The sequence below is a fragment of the Cervus elaphus genome, chromosome 12 (assembly GCF_910594005.1).
Source record: "Cervus elaphus chromosome 12, mCerEla1.1, whole genome shotgun sequence".
Taxonomy (NCBI): domain Eukaryota; kingdom Metazoa; phylum Chordata; class Mammalia; order Artiodactyla; family Cervidae; genus Cervus; species Cervus elaphus.
In genome coordinates, this window is record NC_057826.1 from 27,158,433 (window position 1) to 27,175,498 (window position 17,066).

Here is a 17,066-nt window from a genome sequence, read left to right on the forward strand (position 1 = left end):
TCTGCCCTCTGATGCCCTCTGTCAGCACTTACCATCCTACTCGGGTTTCTCTTACCTTGGATGTGGGGTATCTCTTCACGTCTGCTCCAGTGAAGCACAGCCTCTGCTCCCGACCTTGGACATGGGGTATATCCTCACAGCTGCTCCAGTGAAGCGCAGCCACTGGTCCTGACCTTGGACGTGGGGTAGCTCCTCTCAGTTGCTCCTGTGCTGTGGCAGCTGCTGCCCCAGCCAGTAATGCTGAAGAAGCTGAAGTTGACTGGTTCTAAGAAGACCTACAAGACCTTCTAGAACTAACACTCCCAAAAGATGTCCTTTGCATTATAGGGGACTGGAATGCAAGAAACACCTGGAGTAACAGGCAAATTTGGCCTTGGAGTACAGAATGAAGCAGGGCAAAGGCTAACAGTTTTGCCAAGAGAATGCACTGGTCATAGCAAACACCCTCTTCCAACAACACAAGAGAAGACTCTACACATGGACATCACCAGATGGTCTACACTGAAATCAGATTGATTATATTCTTTGCAGCAAAAGATGGAGAAGGTCTATACAGTCAGCAAAAACAAAACCGGGAGGTGACTATGGCTCAGATCGTGAACTCCTTATTGCCAAATTCAGACTGAAAATGAAGAAAGTGGAGAAAACCACTAGACCTAAATCAAAGTATGACCTAATTGAGGTATGACCTAAATCAAAGCCCTTATGACTATACAGTGGAAGTGAGAAATAAATTTATGGGACTAGATCTTATAGACAGAGTGCCTGATGAACTATGGACAGATGTTTGTGACATTGTACAGGAGACAGAAATCAAGATCATCCCCAAGAAAAAGAAATGCAAAAAGGCAAAATGACTGTCTGAGGAGGCCTTAGAAATAGCTGTGAAAAGAAGAGAAGTGAAAAGCAAAGGAGAAAAGGAAAGATATACCCATTTGAATGCAGAGTTCCAAAGAATAGAAAGGGGAGATAAGAAAGCCTTCCTGAGTGATCAATGCAAACAAATAGAGGAAAACAATTAATGGGACAGACTAGAGATCCCTTCAAGAAAATGAGAGATATCAAGGGAAAATTTCATGCAAAGATGGACTCAATAAAGGATAGAAATGGTATGGACTTAACAAAAGCAGAAGATATTAAGAGGAGATGGCAAGAATACACAGAACTGTAAAAAAAAAAAAAAAGATCTTCGTGACCTAGATAATCACGATGGTGTGATCATTCACACTCACCTAGAGCCAGAGATCCTAGAATATGAAGTCAAGTGGGCCTTAGAAAGCATCACTACGAACAAAGCTAGTGGAGGTGATGGAATTCCAGTGGAGCTATTTCACATCCTGAAAGATGATGCTGTGAAAGTGCTGCACTCAATATGTCAGCAAATTTGGAAAGCTCAGAAGTGGCCACAAGACTGGAAAAGGTCAGTTTTCATTCCAATCCCAAAGAAAGGCAATGCCAAAGAATGCTAAACTACCACACAATTGCACTCATCTCACACGCTAGTAAAATAATGCCCCAAATTCTCTGAGCCAGGCTTCAGCTTGGAGAAGCTGACCTGTGAACTTCCAGATGTTCAAGCTGCTGTTAGAAAAGGCAGAGAAACCAGAGGTCAAATTGCCAACATCTGCTGGATCATCGAAAAAGCAAGAGAGTTCCAAAACAACATCTATTTCTGCTTTATTGACTATGCCAGAGCCTTTGTGTGGATTACAATAAACTGGAAAATTCTGAAAGAGATGGGAATACCCGACCACCTGACCTGCCTCTTGAGAAATCTGTATGCAGGTCAAGAAGCAACAGTTAGAACTGGACATGGAACAACAGACTGGTTCCAAATAGGAAAATATATGTTCCAAATATATGTCAAGGCTGTATATTGTCACTCTGCTTATTTAACTTATATGCAGAGTACATCATGAGAAATGCTGGGCTGGATGAAGCACAAGCTGGAATCAAGATTGCCCAGAGAAATATCAATAACCTCAGATATGCAGATGACACCACCCTTAAGGCAGAAAGTGAAGATGAACTAAAAATCCTCTTGATGAAAGTGAAAGAGGGGAGTGAAAAAGTTGGCTTAAGCTCAACATTCAGAAAACCAAGATCATGGCTTCTGGTCCCATCACTTCATGGGAAATAGATGGGGAAACAGTGGAAACAGTGTCAGACTATTATTTTGGGCTCCAGAATCATTGCAGATGGTGATTGCAGCCATGAAATTAAAAGACACTTACTCTTTGGGAGGAAAGTTATGACCACCCTAGACAGCATATTAAAAAGCAGAGACATTACTTTGCCAACAAAGGTCCATCTAGTCAAGGCTATGGTTTTTCCAGTGGTCATGTATGGATGTGAGAGTTGGACTGTGATAAAAGCTGAGCACTGGAAAATTGATGCTTTTGAACTGTGGTGTTGGAGAAGACTCTTAAGAGTCCTTTGAACTGCAAGGAGATCCAACCAGTCCATCCTAGAGGAGATCAGTCCTGGGTGTTCACTGGAAGGACTGATGTTGAAGTTGAAACTCCAGTACTTTGGCCACCTGATGCAAAGAGCTGACTCATTGGAAAAGACCCTGATGCTGGGAAAGATTGAGGGCAGGAGTAGAAGGGGACAGTAGAGGATAATATGGTTGGATGGCATCACTGACTCAATGATCATGAGTTTGGGTGGACTCTGGGAGTTAGTGATGGACAGGGAGGCCTGGTGTGCTGCGGTTCATGGGGTCACAAAGAGTGGACACAACTGAGTGACTGAATCGAACTGAACTGAATAATGAGTGATATTGAGCATCTTTTCACGTGTTTATTAGTCATCTGTATGTCTTCTTTGGAGAATGGTCTGTTTAGTTCTTTGGCCCCCTTTTTGATTGAGTTGTTCATTTTTCTGGTATTGAGCTGCTTGTATATTTTGGAGATTAATACTTTGTCAGTTGTTTCATTTACTATTACTTTTTCCCATTCTGAAGGCTGTCTTTTTACCTTGCTTATGGTTTCCTTCAGTGTGTAAAACTTTTAAGTTTAATTTTGTCCCATTTGTTTATTTTTGTTTTTATTTCCATTACTCTGACAGTTTTTCATAGAGGATCTTGCTGTGATTTATGTCAGAGAGTGTTCTGCCTATGTTTTCCTCTAAGAGTTTTATAGTTTCTCATCTTACATTTAGATCATTGATCCTGAAAATATAACTAATAAATGAATTCAGTCAAGTTGCAGGACATGGGATTAATATGCAGAAGTCTGCTATCTTTTTACATACCAATAATGACCTATAAGAAAGAGAAAATTATCCTATTTAAGATTCTATCAAAAAGAGTAAAATAACTAGGAATAAAATTAACCAAGGTGGTGAAAGAACTGAACTCCGAAAACAACAAAATACTTAATGGAAGAAACTGAAGATGACAGAAGTAAATTTAAAGAGCCCATTCTCTTGGATTGGAAGAATTAATATTGTTAAAATGATCATTCTACCCAAAGCAATCTACAGATTTCGCAGAATTAGGATGAATAGTCCTAAAATTAATATGGAACCACAGAAGATTCTTAATTGTCAAAGCTATATTGAGAAACAAGGACAGAGCTATAAGTATCAGACTGTTTTCAAACTATATTACAGCTTCCCTGTAATATAGATTCTTTGTTTCCAGACTGTGTTACAAAGATATAATAATCAAGACAGTATGATTCTGCCACAAAACAGACACATAGATCAATAGAATAAATAGAAAACTTAGAAATTAACCCACACACATAAGGTCAATTAATCTTAGACAAAGAAGGCAAGTATATACAATGCAGAAAAGACTCTTCAGGAGGTGGTGCCAGGAAAACATGACAGTTAAAAGAATGAGATAAGAACATTTCTTCATGCTATATTCAAAAATAAATTCAAAATGGACTAAAGACCTAAATGTAAGACTAGAAACCACAAAACTCCTAGAAGAAAACAGGCAGAACACTTTTGGACATAATATTTTTTTTTGGATCTGTCCCCTAAAGTAAAGAAAACAAAAGCAAAGCTAAACAAATGGACCCTAATTAACCTTAAAAGCTTTTACACAGCTAAAGAAACCATTGACAAAATGAAACAACAACACACTCAATGGGAGAAAATATTTACAGATGATATGGCTGGAAAGGAGTTAATATCCAAAATATATAAATAGCTCACATTGTAGTGAGCAGTGAAAGTTGCTCAGTCATGTCTGAGTCTTTGCATCTCCATGGACTATATAGTTCACGGAATTCTCCAGGCCAGAATACTGGAGTGGGTAGCCTTTCCCTTCTCCAGAAAAATCTTCCCAATCCAGGAATTGAACCCAGGTCTCCTGCATTGCAGGCGGATTCTTTACCAGCTGAGTCATAAGGGAAGTCCAAGAATACTTGAGTGGGTAGCCTATCCATTTTCCAGTGGATCTCCCTGACCCAGGAATTGAACCAGGGTCTCCTGCATTACAGGTGGATTCTTTACCAACTGAGATATCAGGGAAGCCTGCATATCTGAGAGTATTATGTAAATTAATTACACTTCAATAAAAATAGTAAGCATTGCCGTATAATTATTGCAGGCTTCTCAGGTGGCTCTAGTGATAAAGAAACTGCCTGCCAGCACAGGAGATGTAAGAGACACTGGTTTGATCCCTGGGTTGAGAAGATACCTGGAGGAAAGGAAGGCAACCCATTCCCACATTCTTGCCTGGAGAATTCCATGGACAGGGGAGCCTGGAGGGCTACAGTCCATGGGGTTGCAAAGAGTCAGACACAACTGAAGCAACTTAGCGTGCACATGTGTAATTATTGAAACTAGTTTGATGTAGTCAGTTTTCATGATGATCATGGTATCCGCTGAAAGCTATTGAAATCTTTCCAATATCTTGCTATAATTTGATAAAGTTAACAAATGTTTTCTTCTCTGTGTCAACTTATCTTACTAGTTGAACATTGATTCTAATGATGATTCAGTCAATTCATTGTTTTACCTGGAATTCCTCCTTCAAAATGCCAACATCCCTAAGAGAGATAGTGTATCAAACAGTTTTCAATATTTAGTACTTAACATCAAGTAATTAATGAAATTAATTTCTAGCAAGATAGTTGGCACGGTTCAGGTACTAGGTGAAAGGGACATGGATTAAGTGAATACTGGGAAAGAGAAAACATCTGGTTCATAACTGATGCCTGGAGGGTGCTTCCTTTTATGGGTCATTGCAAAACAGCATCCAGGGAAACCTGAAGCCATCATGAGACAACTGAAAGGAGAATAAAACTTCGAAATTGGAGCCGGATGATCAGCTTCACTTTGTTCAGCCACTTGGAGTGATTTCAAGTGTTTTAACAGGCTATGTGATACATATACAATCATATTTTGGTGGAACATTTTCCTTCCATGTCTTAAATTTCATTTGTTAAAGGTAGACTTTAGTAAATAGAAATAGGAATGGAAATGATGGTTGAACCACTTATGTGGCTTTAATGCTTACCAGAAATGCATTCTCACGTAAGTATTTTAAACCACATAGTCTAAGGCTAATGATTACTTGCCAAGATTTGTAAAAGAAAGATAACTAGGAAAAATAAATGTTTGATGTCAACATGAATGCGCACAAAAAGTCTAAAAAATATAAACTGTTCATAAGAAGGTGAATGGCTGCAGCGTGACCTAAGGAGCAAACAAAATGAAGTGACTGAGAACATAATTTATTCAGAGAACTGGATATCATCATCTGATCTGTTATTCTGTGCAATTTATAAGAGTGTAGGTAAAGTTACAATTAATTAGCTCAATACAGATTGTTTGACTCTGCTGGTTGTTTAACCCTGAGAAATAAACTATACTTAATTTATATACTTGGTATCAGTATAAGTTCGTTTGTAAATTTTTGTAAACTATGAAAAGGATATGATGATCATTAGTTTTCTTTCAAAGGATATGATTTTGGAGAATTAAAGATTAATACTTCTCCTTTGGAAGTAGTGAGTACTACTTGAGAACAGAGATTATGTTTTATCCTTAGTGACTATTGTTGTGGAGGCATATAATAGATGTTCAATAAATATCCATGGAATTAAACAATGCATGAATGGAATCTGGGATTAAGTTATATGATATTATTAAATCATTTAAACTTTTTTCTTTTTGAAAACATTAATTCATGACTTCAATGTTTATATTATAAAAATAATGAATGTTTTTGAATATTAAAATATATTCAATAAAATATATTAAAATTTCTTTTTCCTAAATATGCTACTAGACTGAAGTGTATCCTAAGGAACTTGCTACTCTCCTCTCTCAGGTTTACTAATAAGTTGAGAATCAACTATTAATAAAACTGTTTATTAGAATATTAGAGTTGCATAACTAATCAAAATTAGTGGCTCAAAACCAGAATAGCCATTTATTTCACTCATGAATCTATAATTTGTGCAAGGCTAGGAAGTCATGACTTATTTCTGGCACATATCTTATCACTGGGTTTGCTTGAGTGGGTCTGAAAAATTCACTTTTTAGTTGGCTCAGCCAGATATGTGGCTAGTAAGCTGATGTTGTCAAGCTATGTGTTGCATATGGAATCATAGATTGATAGGACATTTTCCTTCCTGTCTTAACTATCATTATTAATTATGAATATAAATAGAAGGGGAAGTGATGGTTGAACCATCCACCCTGCCTTAAGTGTTATCAGAAATGTCTTCTTATATCCCTGTTTTAAATTGTTCAGCCTAAGGCCAGTGTTTAGCTGGGAGTTCAGCCAAAACTCTTGGCCAGGGACCTTGATTTCTCTCCATGTGGGCCTTTCCAGAAGAATATTCAGGCTCTCTCACAACACAGAAACTATATTCTAGTTATTTTAGAAGGCATTTTAGTAGTGAGTAATTAGAAATTTCTAGTTTCTTTTTTTTTTTTCCTAGTTTCTTAAGGTATGGGCCCAGATATCAGCATGTGATTATAGTTACCATAGTCTGTTAGTAAAATAGTTAATAGAGTATGCCTAATTTCAGGGGAAAGGAAAAAAGACCCTGGCTGTCTATTGAAGGAATGTCAGAGAATTGTAGCCATCTTAAATCTAACATAATTCTCTTTAAAATAATCCCCTTGTGGTGAATAAGGAAACTATAAGACTTTTTAGATAAGACATTTACCAGTATATATGTCAGAATTACCAAGTCTTTAAATATGACGTGAAAATCACTCATTCACGTCCAGCTCTTTGCCACCTCATGGACTATACAGTCCATGGAATTCTCCAGGCCAGAATACTGGAGTGGGAGCCTTTCCCTCCTCCAGGGGATTTTCCCAATCCAGGGATCGAACCCAGGTCTTCCATATTGTAGGCAGATTCTTTACCAGCTGAGCCACGAGGGAAGCACTTAAATATGATAAGCTAGTAAAACTGGCTTGTCTTAAATTGACTTAAGCTTAAAAGGCTACAGGAGAGCATATAAAAAGAGGCTTAACAAATTTTAACTGGTCAATCAAATTATTAGTAGTAAAGTAGGAAAATTACCTCTGTGGCATCCCATTCAAAGTGTAAAATTATATAATAGTTCCCTACAAACCTTGCCAGGCCAAGCAAGAGCATTCGTGCTTGATGAATGACAATAGGCCTTCCCAATGCATTTAACTATCTTAATATGGCCAGGACATGTATCACCTTAGCTTCTCAACATTTTATTCTCTCATGTGCATTAATAATGTGTACTTCTATGTTTTTGTGTCACCAGTAGTGAAACTTTGACTTGAAAAAAAGAATGTTTCTGAAGAAAATGTTTCCTAGGTTTTTGGTGTGTCAGCTCACTGAAAGAAAGTATTTAAATACCTATAATGTTTCAGGAACTGATCTTTGTTCTGGAAATACAGCAGTGAGCAAAAGAGAAAGGACAAGGCCAGGCTAGTACTTACGGATTTTGCATTTCTAATTGGGAAGGTAGATATCAACAGATAAATATGTCATATAAATTAAAGTAGTGATGAATAAGTTTAGGAACAAAGACGTAATACAGGGTGGAGACTGATGCTGAAGGAAGGGTTTGTTTTTTCTGCTGAGTGAAAGTCAATTGTTTGGAAGCTATTTCCATGAAGATGATGATGATATATACATAACATTTGATGGATGCTTACTCCCTATTGGACTCTTAAAACTATTTTATATGAGTTATCTTACTTAGCACAACTCCTTTGTAAAGAGTCTAGAGTAACTGTAAAGCTGTAAGACAGGAAATAGAATTCTCGAGAGCTCTAGGAACTGGTCCAAAGACACATCGCTAGTCAGTGGGAAAGCATGTCTTAAAGGAGACAAGGATGCTGGTAGAGGTGGTGAGAAAAAGTTGAATTGAGGCTCTATTTTGAAGGTAGAGCCAATAGGAATTGATAATGGAGTAGATTAGATGAATCAAGGAGTGAATTGAAGAAAGACTCTGTAGCTTTAGTCTGAGCAAATAGGTATGGCTTTGCAATTTAATGAGATGAAATATGCACTTGGTTGTTGAAGAGAAGGTAGTGTTAAATGAATTCTCTTTTGAACACATTAGATTTGAATGGCATTAGACATTCAAGAATATCTGTATATCTGTAATTCAAGAGAGAGGTTATTACTTTGGGAGTTAGCAGTATAGAGCTAGTTTCTATTGAGATCGATTTCTTTCTTTGTCAGGTGTCATGTTCCAGGGTCACTTTCCTTAAGGATGTACTCATTTATCCTGTGAACACAAACTGTGGTGGGAAGCAGTATTGTTGCTTGCCATGGAATGTCATACTTGCTGTCACCATATTTTATAAAATGTGCACTAGTCCTAAATGTTGAAAATATTTTTAAAGAAGAACTGATTTCTCTTTTTAAAAATATACATATATTACATAGATTTGTACAGATGATAGAACTTATATAAAGTTGTATACCTCAAAAATGACTGCATGTAAAATACTAGTTAAATATAATGTCTATTTGTTTTTGTTGTTCAGTCACTAAGTCATGTCCGACTCTTTGTGACCCCATGGACTGTAGCCCTCCAATTCTGTTCATGGGATTCTCCAGGCAAGAATATTGAGTGGGTTGCTATTTCCTCCTCCAGGTGATCTTCTCGACCCAGGGACTGAACTTGCATCTCTTACATCTCCTGCATTGGCAGGCAGATTCTTATAGTTCTGTTCAGTTCAGTTCAGTTGCTCAGTCGTGTCCGACTCTTTGTGACCCCATGAACCACAGCACACCAGGCCCCCCTGTCCATCACCAACTCCCAGAGTCCACCCAAACCCATGTCCATTGAGTTGGTGATGCCATCCAACCATCTCATCTGTTGTCCCCTTCTGCTCCTGCCCTCAATCTTTCCCAGCATCAGGGTCTTTTCCAATGAGTCAATTCTCCACATGAGGTGGCCAAAGTATTGGAGTTTCAGCTTCAATATCAGTCCCTCCAGTGAGCACTCAGGACTGATCTCCTTTAGGATGGACTGGTTGGATCTCCTTGCAGTCCAAGGGACTTCAGGAGTCTTCTCCAACACCACAGTTCAAAAGCATCAATTCTTCGCTCAGCTTTCTTTATATTCCATACATGACCATACATTCATACATGACCACTGGAAAAACCATAGCCTTGATTAGATGGACCTTTGTTGGCAAAGTAATGTCTCTGTAGGATGTCATAACTGAAAGAGCTACATGTGGGTATATGTGAGCTTTCTGCTAATTTTTATAACATTTCAAAGTAAAAAATTATATACATAATTATGTATGTATTATGTATGTATACACATATATGTATTACACATATTACAAATACGTATGTACAAATATGCATGCATATTTATACATATAAATTACATATATTACATATACATATATGTATACACATAATTATATGTATATAGTTGAATGTCTTACCTTAATTTATGACCTTGATTAGTCTTACTCAGTGTAGGACACCACACTCACATGAAAGCTAGAGGCAGAAGATATTTTTGTAATATATCCAGCTTAATGGGATGCTGATTATATCCTTCATTTATTAATGTTGAAAACTGCAAATACATTGACAGTTTTATTCATATTTCAGTGCTTAAGCTATTCATATGACTAGAATGTATGCATATTTAATGTACCCCAAAAGATGAAATGTGTAGTAATTTGTTTAACTAAAAGGCAGTGGTAAGACACTTTGGCAAATATAGCGTATTACAAGCATCTTAGGGAGCCAAACAAGTTGAACGTGTCAAGATAATAGTTCTGTAATATTCATTGACATCTTAAAGTAGCTGGGGGCTATTAAAAAGCATGACTGTAGCATTATTTAATTAACCTGTGAAAAGCTCATTATTTTAAAAACATAAACTCCCTTCATGTCACCTTCTTGGAAATTCAAAATTCCATATTTGTTATATGATTCTTCTACCATTAGTTTGTTCACATTATTTCTGCTCTTGTCTTTCTTAATACCAACAATGAGGAATAGAGTTTTAAGTCTGTGATTACCTCTACTTTTTTGTTGTTTGTAAATATAAATATTCAACAATTTAAAGATCTTGTTGAGAAGTGTCAGCATTATAGTCTTCCTACTTAGATTTAACAAAATATTGTCTATCTTAAAAATTGTTCTGTGCTGACACCAACATCCCAAAATAATAGCAAAAACTCCCATAAAAACAAACAAACAAAAAAACCCCTAAAAAGTGATTTAAAAAGAATCTGAGTAACTGCTTGTAAAATCATAACTTCCTATTGTGCAATTTTAATTTGTTATGCTCAAAGAGCCACTGTTCTTAAAGAAAACAAGTGATTTTCTGAAAATAGATTGAGGATCTTAAGTTGCTTCACTGGTTTGATGTTATACTCTTTCCATCAAGTGGGATTTGATTGATGAAACTGTGAAATGAAACAGTTTGTACTTTTTGTTCAGAGGAATAATTTTTTCAAATGCTTAGAGGAATAAGAATGGAAGTGATCATTGTCTGATATTCTACCTGTTTGTGAAATGCTTTTGGAATGAGTATGGTTATTAAACATAGTTTTACTGAATATTAAAGGGAATAAAATACTGCCTTCTTTTCAAAAGAGCTTACTGTTAAGGGATAAAACTAAAAGGACAGGATAGGTTAGAAGTGGTGTGTGATTGAAGATGTGTTGATTTGGCTCTGAACTCATCTGCTTTTAAAAGTTTTTTCAAGATCAGGTCAACATTAGTAACCTGATAAATTTGGAGAAAGAGGAGTTGGTAAATTATTGGTTGATGGAGGAAGTAGCAATCAGGGGCATTAAAGCACCTTATACTTTTCTTTAGCTCTTATAGATAGATAACAGTGGTTTGCAGGTTACAAGTTACTTTATTCTTAATTAAAATAATGAAGTAGAAAAATCCTTACAGTACTGGATTTCTGACATAAATTTAATAAGTGTAAATTATAGGCACTCCCAAAGTTTTATTTTAGCTGTTAATTCCAATCCTGTTTCTTCCTAGAATCTTCTAGAAATGAAACACCTTGATTTGTCTTTTCATCCTATATTTTTGATATTCTGTCAAAAATATTGATAAGCAGGAAAATATTCCAAAAGCTGGAAGAAGCATGCAATGAGAATGAGCATATATTTCTAAAATGAATCGTCAATTCCTCAAAATTTTAAATTGATTAAGCTTCATTCAGGAAGACAGGGCTGGAGGATAATTTTAGTGATAAGGCTAAGAGGCAAATCATAAACTTGGATCATCTAATTCTTCATGAAATCTATCAATCACCATCATGTTTTACTAAATTGACTAGCTGGTGGTCACTCATAAAATCATGTTTATCATATTAAGATAAGATTTACTGAGTGAACACCAAATTCTAGACACTCTTCTCAGGGGGTTATCATGCATAATCCTGAAAAGTTTGTTAAGGTATCTCTGTCAGATAATTTATTGATCTGACCAGTATTCATATCATTTATTTTCACTTGGGATATTTGTTTTATTTTCATCATTTCTTCTCTTTCAGCTCTTCTTTATGCAACTATTTTTGGAAATGTTACCACAATTTTCCAGCAAATGTATGCCAACACCAACCGATACCATGAGATGCTGAATAATGTACGGGACTTTCTGAAACTGTATCAGGTCCCCAAAGGCCTTAGTGAACGAGTCATGGATTATATTGTCTCGACATGGTCCATGTCAAAAGGCATTGACACAGAAAAGGTATGGATTATTATAACCATTTTGTTACTTATTTTATGTTTCAATAGGATTTTCAGATGCATGTAACTGTCACTTATGTATTACTTGTATATTATTGTTATTCTGTATTTCACAAGCAAATATCAATCAATCATATTATTTAGCACTTAGAAGATAGAAAGCGGTCAACCATTAATCATCAATTAGTACCAGTAGTCATCACACTTAATTTAGGGATTGTGGTTCCTGAAAACAACTAATTACTTCATTTGCCTAAAACACTCTCATTACCACTCAATAATTTTCCAAATTCCTCAAAAATGCTAGCAGTGTTGACATTTCTCCTGCTAGATTTTATTCCTGATTTCTCTTTTCATACTTTGCCCACTTAAAATTTGGAAACGTCCTTGCTTATAACTAAAAGATTATATGTCTTCTATTTTATCCTCTACTTAAATTCCTCTTCTCTCTCTTCTATGTTTTATAATGCAACTTAAAATTCTTTGTTTTCCCCATTTCCTTACAAAACTTATGAAATGAATACCACCTCTGTAATCCACCTGACAGTCCTAATTTCTTTCTTGTCTTTTCATGGAATCTCTAAATTTTTCCCATCTAACTTATACCAGGGTGAAAGAAGAAATCAAAGTTCTCTCATGATAAATAAAGTCAAATTAAAAAGTCCTCACATCCTATACCCAGCTGATTCACATCTAATGTAGAGAATGACAAGTAGGGCTTGCATATAAGAATTTTAGAGAAAACTGATCTTGAGATATTTCACTTTATAAGCATTGATGAAGGCTTTATTTTTAGCTACTGATTTTTGCCCTATGGTAATCAGTACATTTGGTAATCAGCACATTTTTGACATATGGTAATCAGCGCATAACTTGGCCAACAGAAGTCCATATAGTCAAAGCTATAGTTTTCCCAGTAGCCATGTATGAATGTGAAAGTTGGACCATAAAGAAGGCTGAGTGCCAAAGAATTGATGCTTTTGAACTGTGGTGCTGGAGAAGACTCTTGTGAGTCCCTTGAACTGCAAGGAGATCCAACCAGTCCATCCTAAAGGAGATTAGTTCCGAATGGTCATTGGAAGGACTGATGCTGAAGCTGAAGCTCCAGTACTTTGGCCAGCTGATGCAAAGAACTGACTCATTAGAAAAGACCCTGATGCTGGGAAAGATTGAAGGCAGGAGGAGAAGGGGATGACAGAGGATGAGATGGTTGAATGGCATCACCAACTCAATGGACATGAATTTGAGCAAGCTCCAGGAGACGGTGAAGGACAGAGAGGCCTGGCATGCTGCAGTCCATGGGGTTGCAAAGAGTTGGACATGACTGAGTAACTGAACAACAACAAACCAGCATATAATCTTCCTTGCCATTTCCCACAAATTTTGTGTTTTTAATCATAGGAGGTTGACGTAGTATTTCTGTCACTGTCATGGTGAAAGAACCAACGAACAAAGTAGATGTTTAGTTAGGGGAATTTCATGAAGCAAATAGGAAGTTTTAAGCCAGAACAGGTGTTGTTAGGGGCAGAACGGCTGAGGGGAGTTGAAGGGAATGGACTTGAAAAGTAAGAGTTGAAGAAGGGAAGCCTGCAGAGAGTGCAAGTGAGATTCTGGAGGATAGCTGTGTGGAAGAATTATGAAAGCAGGTGAGATTTGCTCATTTCCCCACAGTTTACAAGATGCAATTAAATGGTCCCTTAATGTGAAATATGTGACCACAGAGGGGAAAAGGACAGATTGCACATCTGTGGAATTTGATTAATGTGTGCATGAACCGATATAAGGATATTAGTGAGGGAATCCAAAGAAGGAAAAGAATCTTCCTCAGAGGTGCATGTGAGAATCAGTGTTTAAATTGCCAAATGCAGAATATTCTTTGAGGTCCACACTCAGTGAAACTGCTCTCAGAGGCAACCATTTACCTTGTCAATCAGTATCTTGGTCAGAAGCTTTTCTTTCCAGAAAATTCAGTGGGGTCTTATGGTTGCTGACAGAAAACACCAGTAAAATGTTGGAATGATAGCTCTTTACATAAACCCAGAGCCTATGCCACAGATCTGGTACAGATCTGATCTTTGAGTTCCTTTCTCTTTCTCTGAATTCCCAGATGCTGGGTTAGTTCAATAATGGAATCAACAGATTCTCGCAAGCCTCCCCTCGAGTACCTACTTACCTGTCTGCTTCCTGATACAGTTAGGGCATTGGTACACTGGCATTGGGTGTGCATGGAAGGGCATCCACAATGTAGTTCTTCCTGATACAGTTAGGGCATTGATACACTGGCATTGGGTGTGCATGGAAGGGCATCCACAATGTAGTTCTTAGTATGGACATTGTTTTGGTTGTTTGCTATTCACTATTTGTGGTCACAGAAATGTACTTCTGATTGGTAGAATATTCATGGAAAATGGAGTGTTAGGGAAAAAAGATGAAGTTAATATTAAAATTGAAATAAAATTTTTATTCACATGAAAATATTTTTAAAGAAATAAGTAAAAATATTTACATGAATTAGCTGTTGGATAAAACAAAATCATGGATGTGCTTTCTCACCACCTCCATTCCTATTACTTTGTTAAAGTCACTCTCTTTTGTCCTATGTGAGTTATTTTGTAGCCAAGTGATTGATCTGTGCATCCTCCCCTGTCCCTTTATAAATTATTTTCAGAACAGCAACCAAGCTTTCTATATTTTCTGTTTCTCTGTTGTATCTCTTTTCATCTTATTTATCTAATCCATCCATCCATCCATTTATCCATCCATGTATCTATCTGTTATATAATTCATCTTTACTTTTCATAATAGGAATGACATTGCTTGAGTCTGTTAAAATAAGATAGATAAAAGAAAATGAAAGTTTGATGACAGTAATCACAAAAATCTTATAGTTGTAGAAATAATCTTAGAAATATGGATTTACTTGAAGATAGCTTTAGTAAACAACATCTGGTTTTTAAGAGTTATGCTGTTTGATACTGGGCTTCTCTGGTGGCTCAGATCTTAAAAAAATCTGTCTGCAATGCAGAGACCCAGGTTTGATCCCTGGGTCAGGATATCCCCTGGAGAAGGGGATGGCTACTACCCACTTCAGTATTATTTTCTGGGACAAAAATAATGTGTAAAACAAAATCTTTGTTCTAATGCTTCTCTTGTTGGTTTTAAAACAGCTATATTATTTTTAAGCTGCTGGTACTGTAGAATTTAATGATGCATTGCAGCTAATTAGAGAAAACCTTCACCCCAATTACTGAGATTTCATTCTACCACTTCCACATATTTTGGTTTATAGATTTTTTTTTTTGAATTCAGCTTTAAACCCACAAGCAAATTGATCACTTGTGATTTAATTCAGTCTTAACTTGTCTTTTGTGAATAATGCTTTCTCTAACACAAGTTGTGGCATTAAGATCAGTACTGATGTGAAGTTGTAGCATTTTTATCATGAAAGGTTGCCTTAGGAAATTTAAAAATATTGAACAGTATCTAGATTAATTTTATTTGGTTGAAAGTATTTTATTGACTACTAATTACTATAATTGCTTCAGTTTCTTTTAAAATTCAATAACCAAAATCCATCCTCTGGGCTTTGCTACTTGGTAACATTCTGTGCACTTAAAAGACAAGAGAAATGGGTGGAATGAGAGGATTTAAAAGGGAAAGAGCAAATCATAGGGGGGAAATAGAAATGATGATAGTTAAACCTAAAAAAAGTCTATCCGACAGTTTGAGGTAACTTTTCTGAGAAATGATTTAAACGATCTAAATGCCTAGAGAGTTTATTTTCAGCTTTAGGACTATATGAAAAAATATATAACTTGTATTATGTTGGGACCACATATTTCTCATAATACTGGATTTATTTTCTGCTTGTTTTGTAGAATAAAGTTTAAAACCTTACCATTTTTTATTTTCCACTGTCTTAACACATTTTTTCTAATATATTCTTTGAAAAATCTTAATAAGAAAAAAGTTCTTTGGTCTTCATTTCTTGTTTCACGTGTTTTGTAATAAGCATGAAGTATCAGTAAGCAGATCCCATTATATGAAAAGTTCTGGCAGAATTATGCAAAACATTCAGGCAGATTTATGCCTTTAGAATATAAAGAAATTGATTTTGAATATGTTAAAATCTTGGATTATTTTAAAAGCATACCTATCACAGAAGCACTTTACTTCTTCCAAATATAGTAGGCAATATATATTTTTTTTCTACAAATTCAGTTCAGTTCAGTTGCTCAGTCATGTCCAACTCTTTGCGACCCCATGAATCGCAGCACACCAGGCCTCCCTATCCATCACCAACTCCCGGAGTTTACCCAAACTCATGTCCATTGAGTCAGTGATGCCATCCAGCCATCTCATCCTCTGTCGTCCCCTTCTCCTCCTGCCCCCAATCCCTCCCAGCATCAGGGTCTTTTCCAATGAGTCAACTCTTCGCATGAGGTGGCCAAAGTATTGGAGTTTCAGCTTCAGCATCAGTCCTTCTAATGAACACCCAGGACTGACCTCCTTTAGGATGGACTGGTTGGATCTCCTTGCAGTCCAAGGGACTCTCAAGAGTCTTCTCCAACCTCACAGTTCAAAAGCATCAATTCTTCGGCGCTCAGCTTTCTTCATAGTCCTAACTTTCTTTTAATTTGTTTACTTATATATATGTGTTTTTCAATTTAGAAAAGCCTGTCTAAATATTTCTTTGTACTCCTAAATGTGAAAAACAGGGATGACATTCTTATTTATTCATGGTGTCATTATCTTGGTTCAAAATTTAATTTATTTAAATACTTCAAGAAGTTTCTATAGCAAGGCATAGCTGAACCCAAGTGAAGGCACTAACTTTCTAAGAAGAGCCTCGTGTGGTTGAAGATGCCATATAAGCATACACATGTGAAGATAGTTAAACA

At 36.4% G+C, this 17,066-nt stretch overlaps 1 protein-coding gene across 1 annotated transcript in view; it reads left to right on the top strand.

The window, feature by feature from the left end:
- Nucleotides 1-17,066, top strand: part of KCNH5 (potassium voltage-gated channel subfamily H member 5) — a 348,488-nt gene that overhangs the window by 202,863 nt on the left and 128,559 nt on the right. The window contains exon 8 of the mRNA XM_043920302.1: nt 11,967-12,166. Coding sequence (XP_043776237.1) covers nt 11,967-12,166 — 200 coding nt within the window. The remainder of the gene's footprint in view (nt 1-11,966; nt 12,167-17,066) is intronic.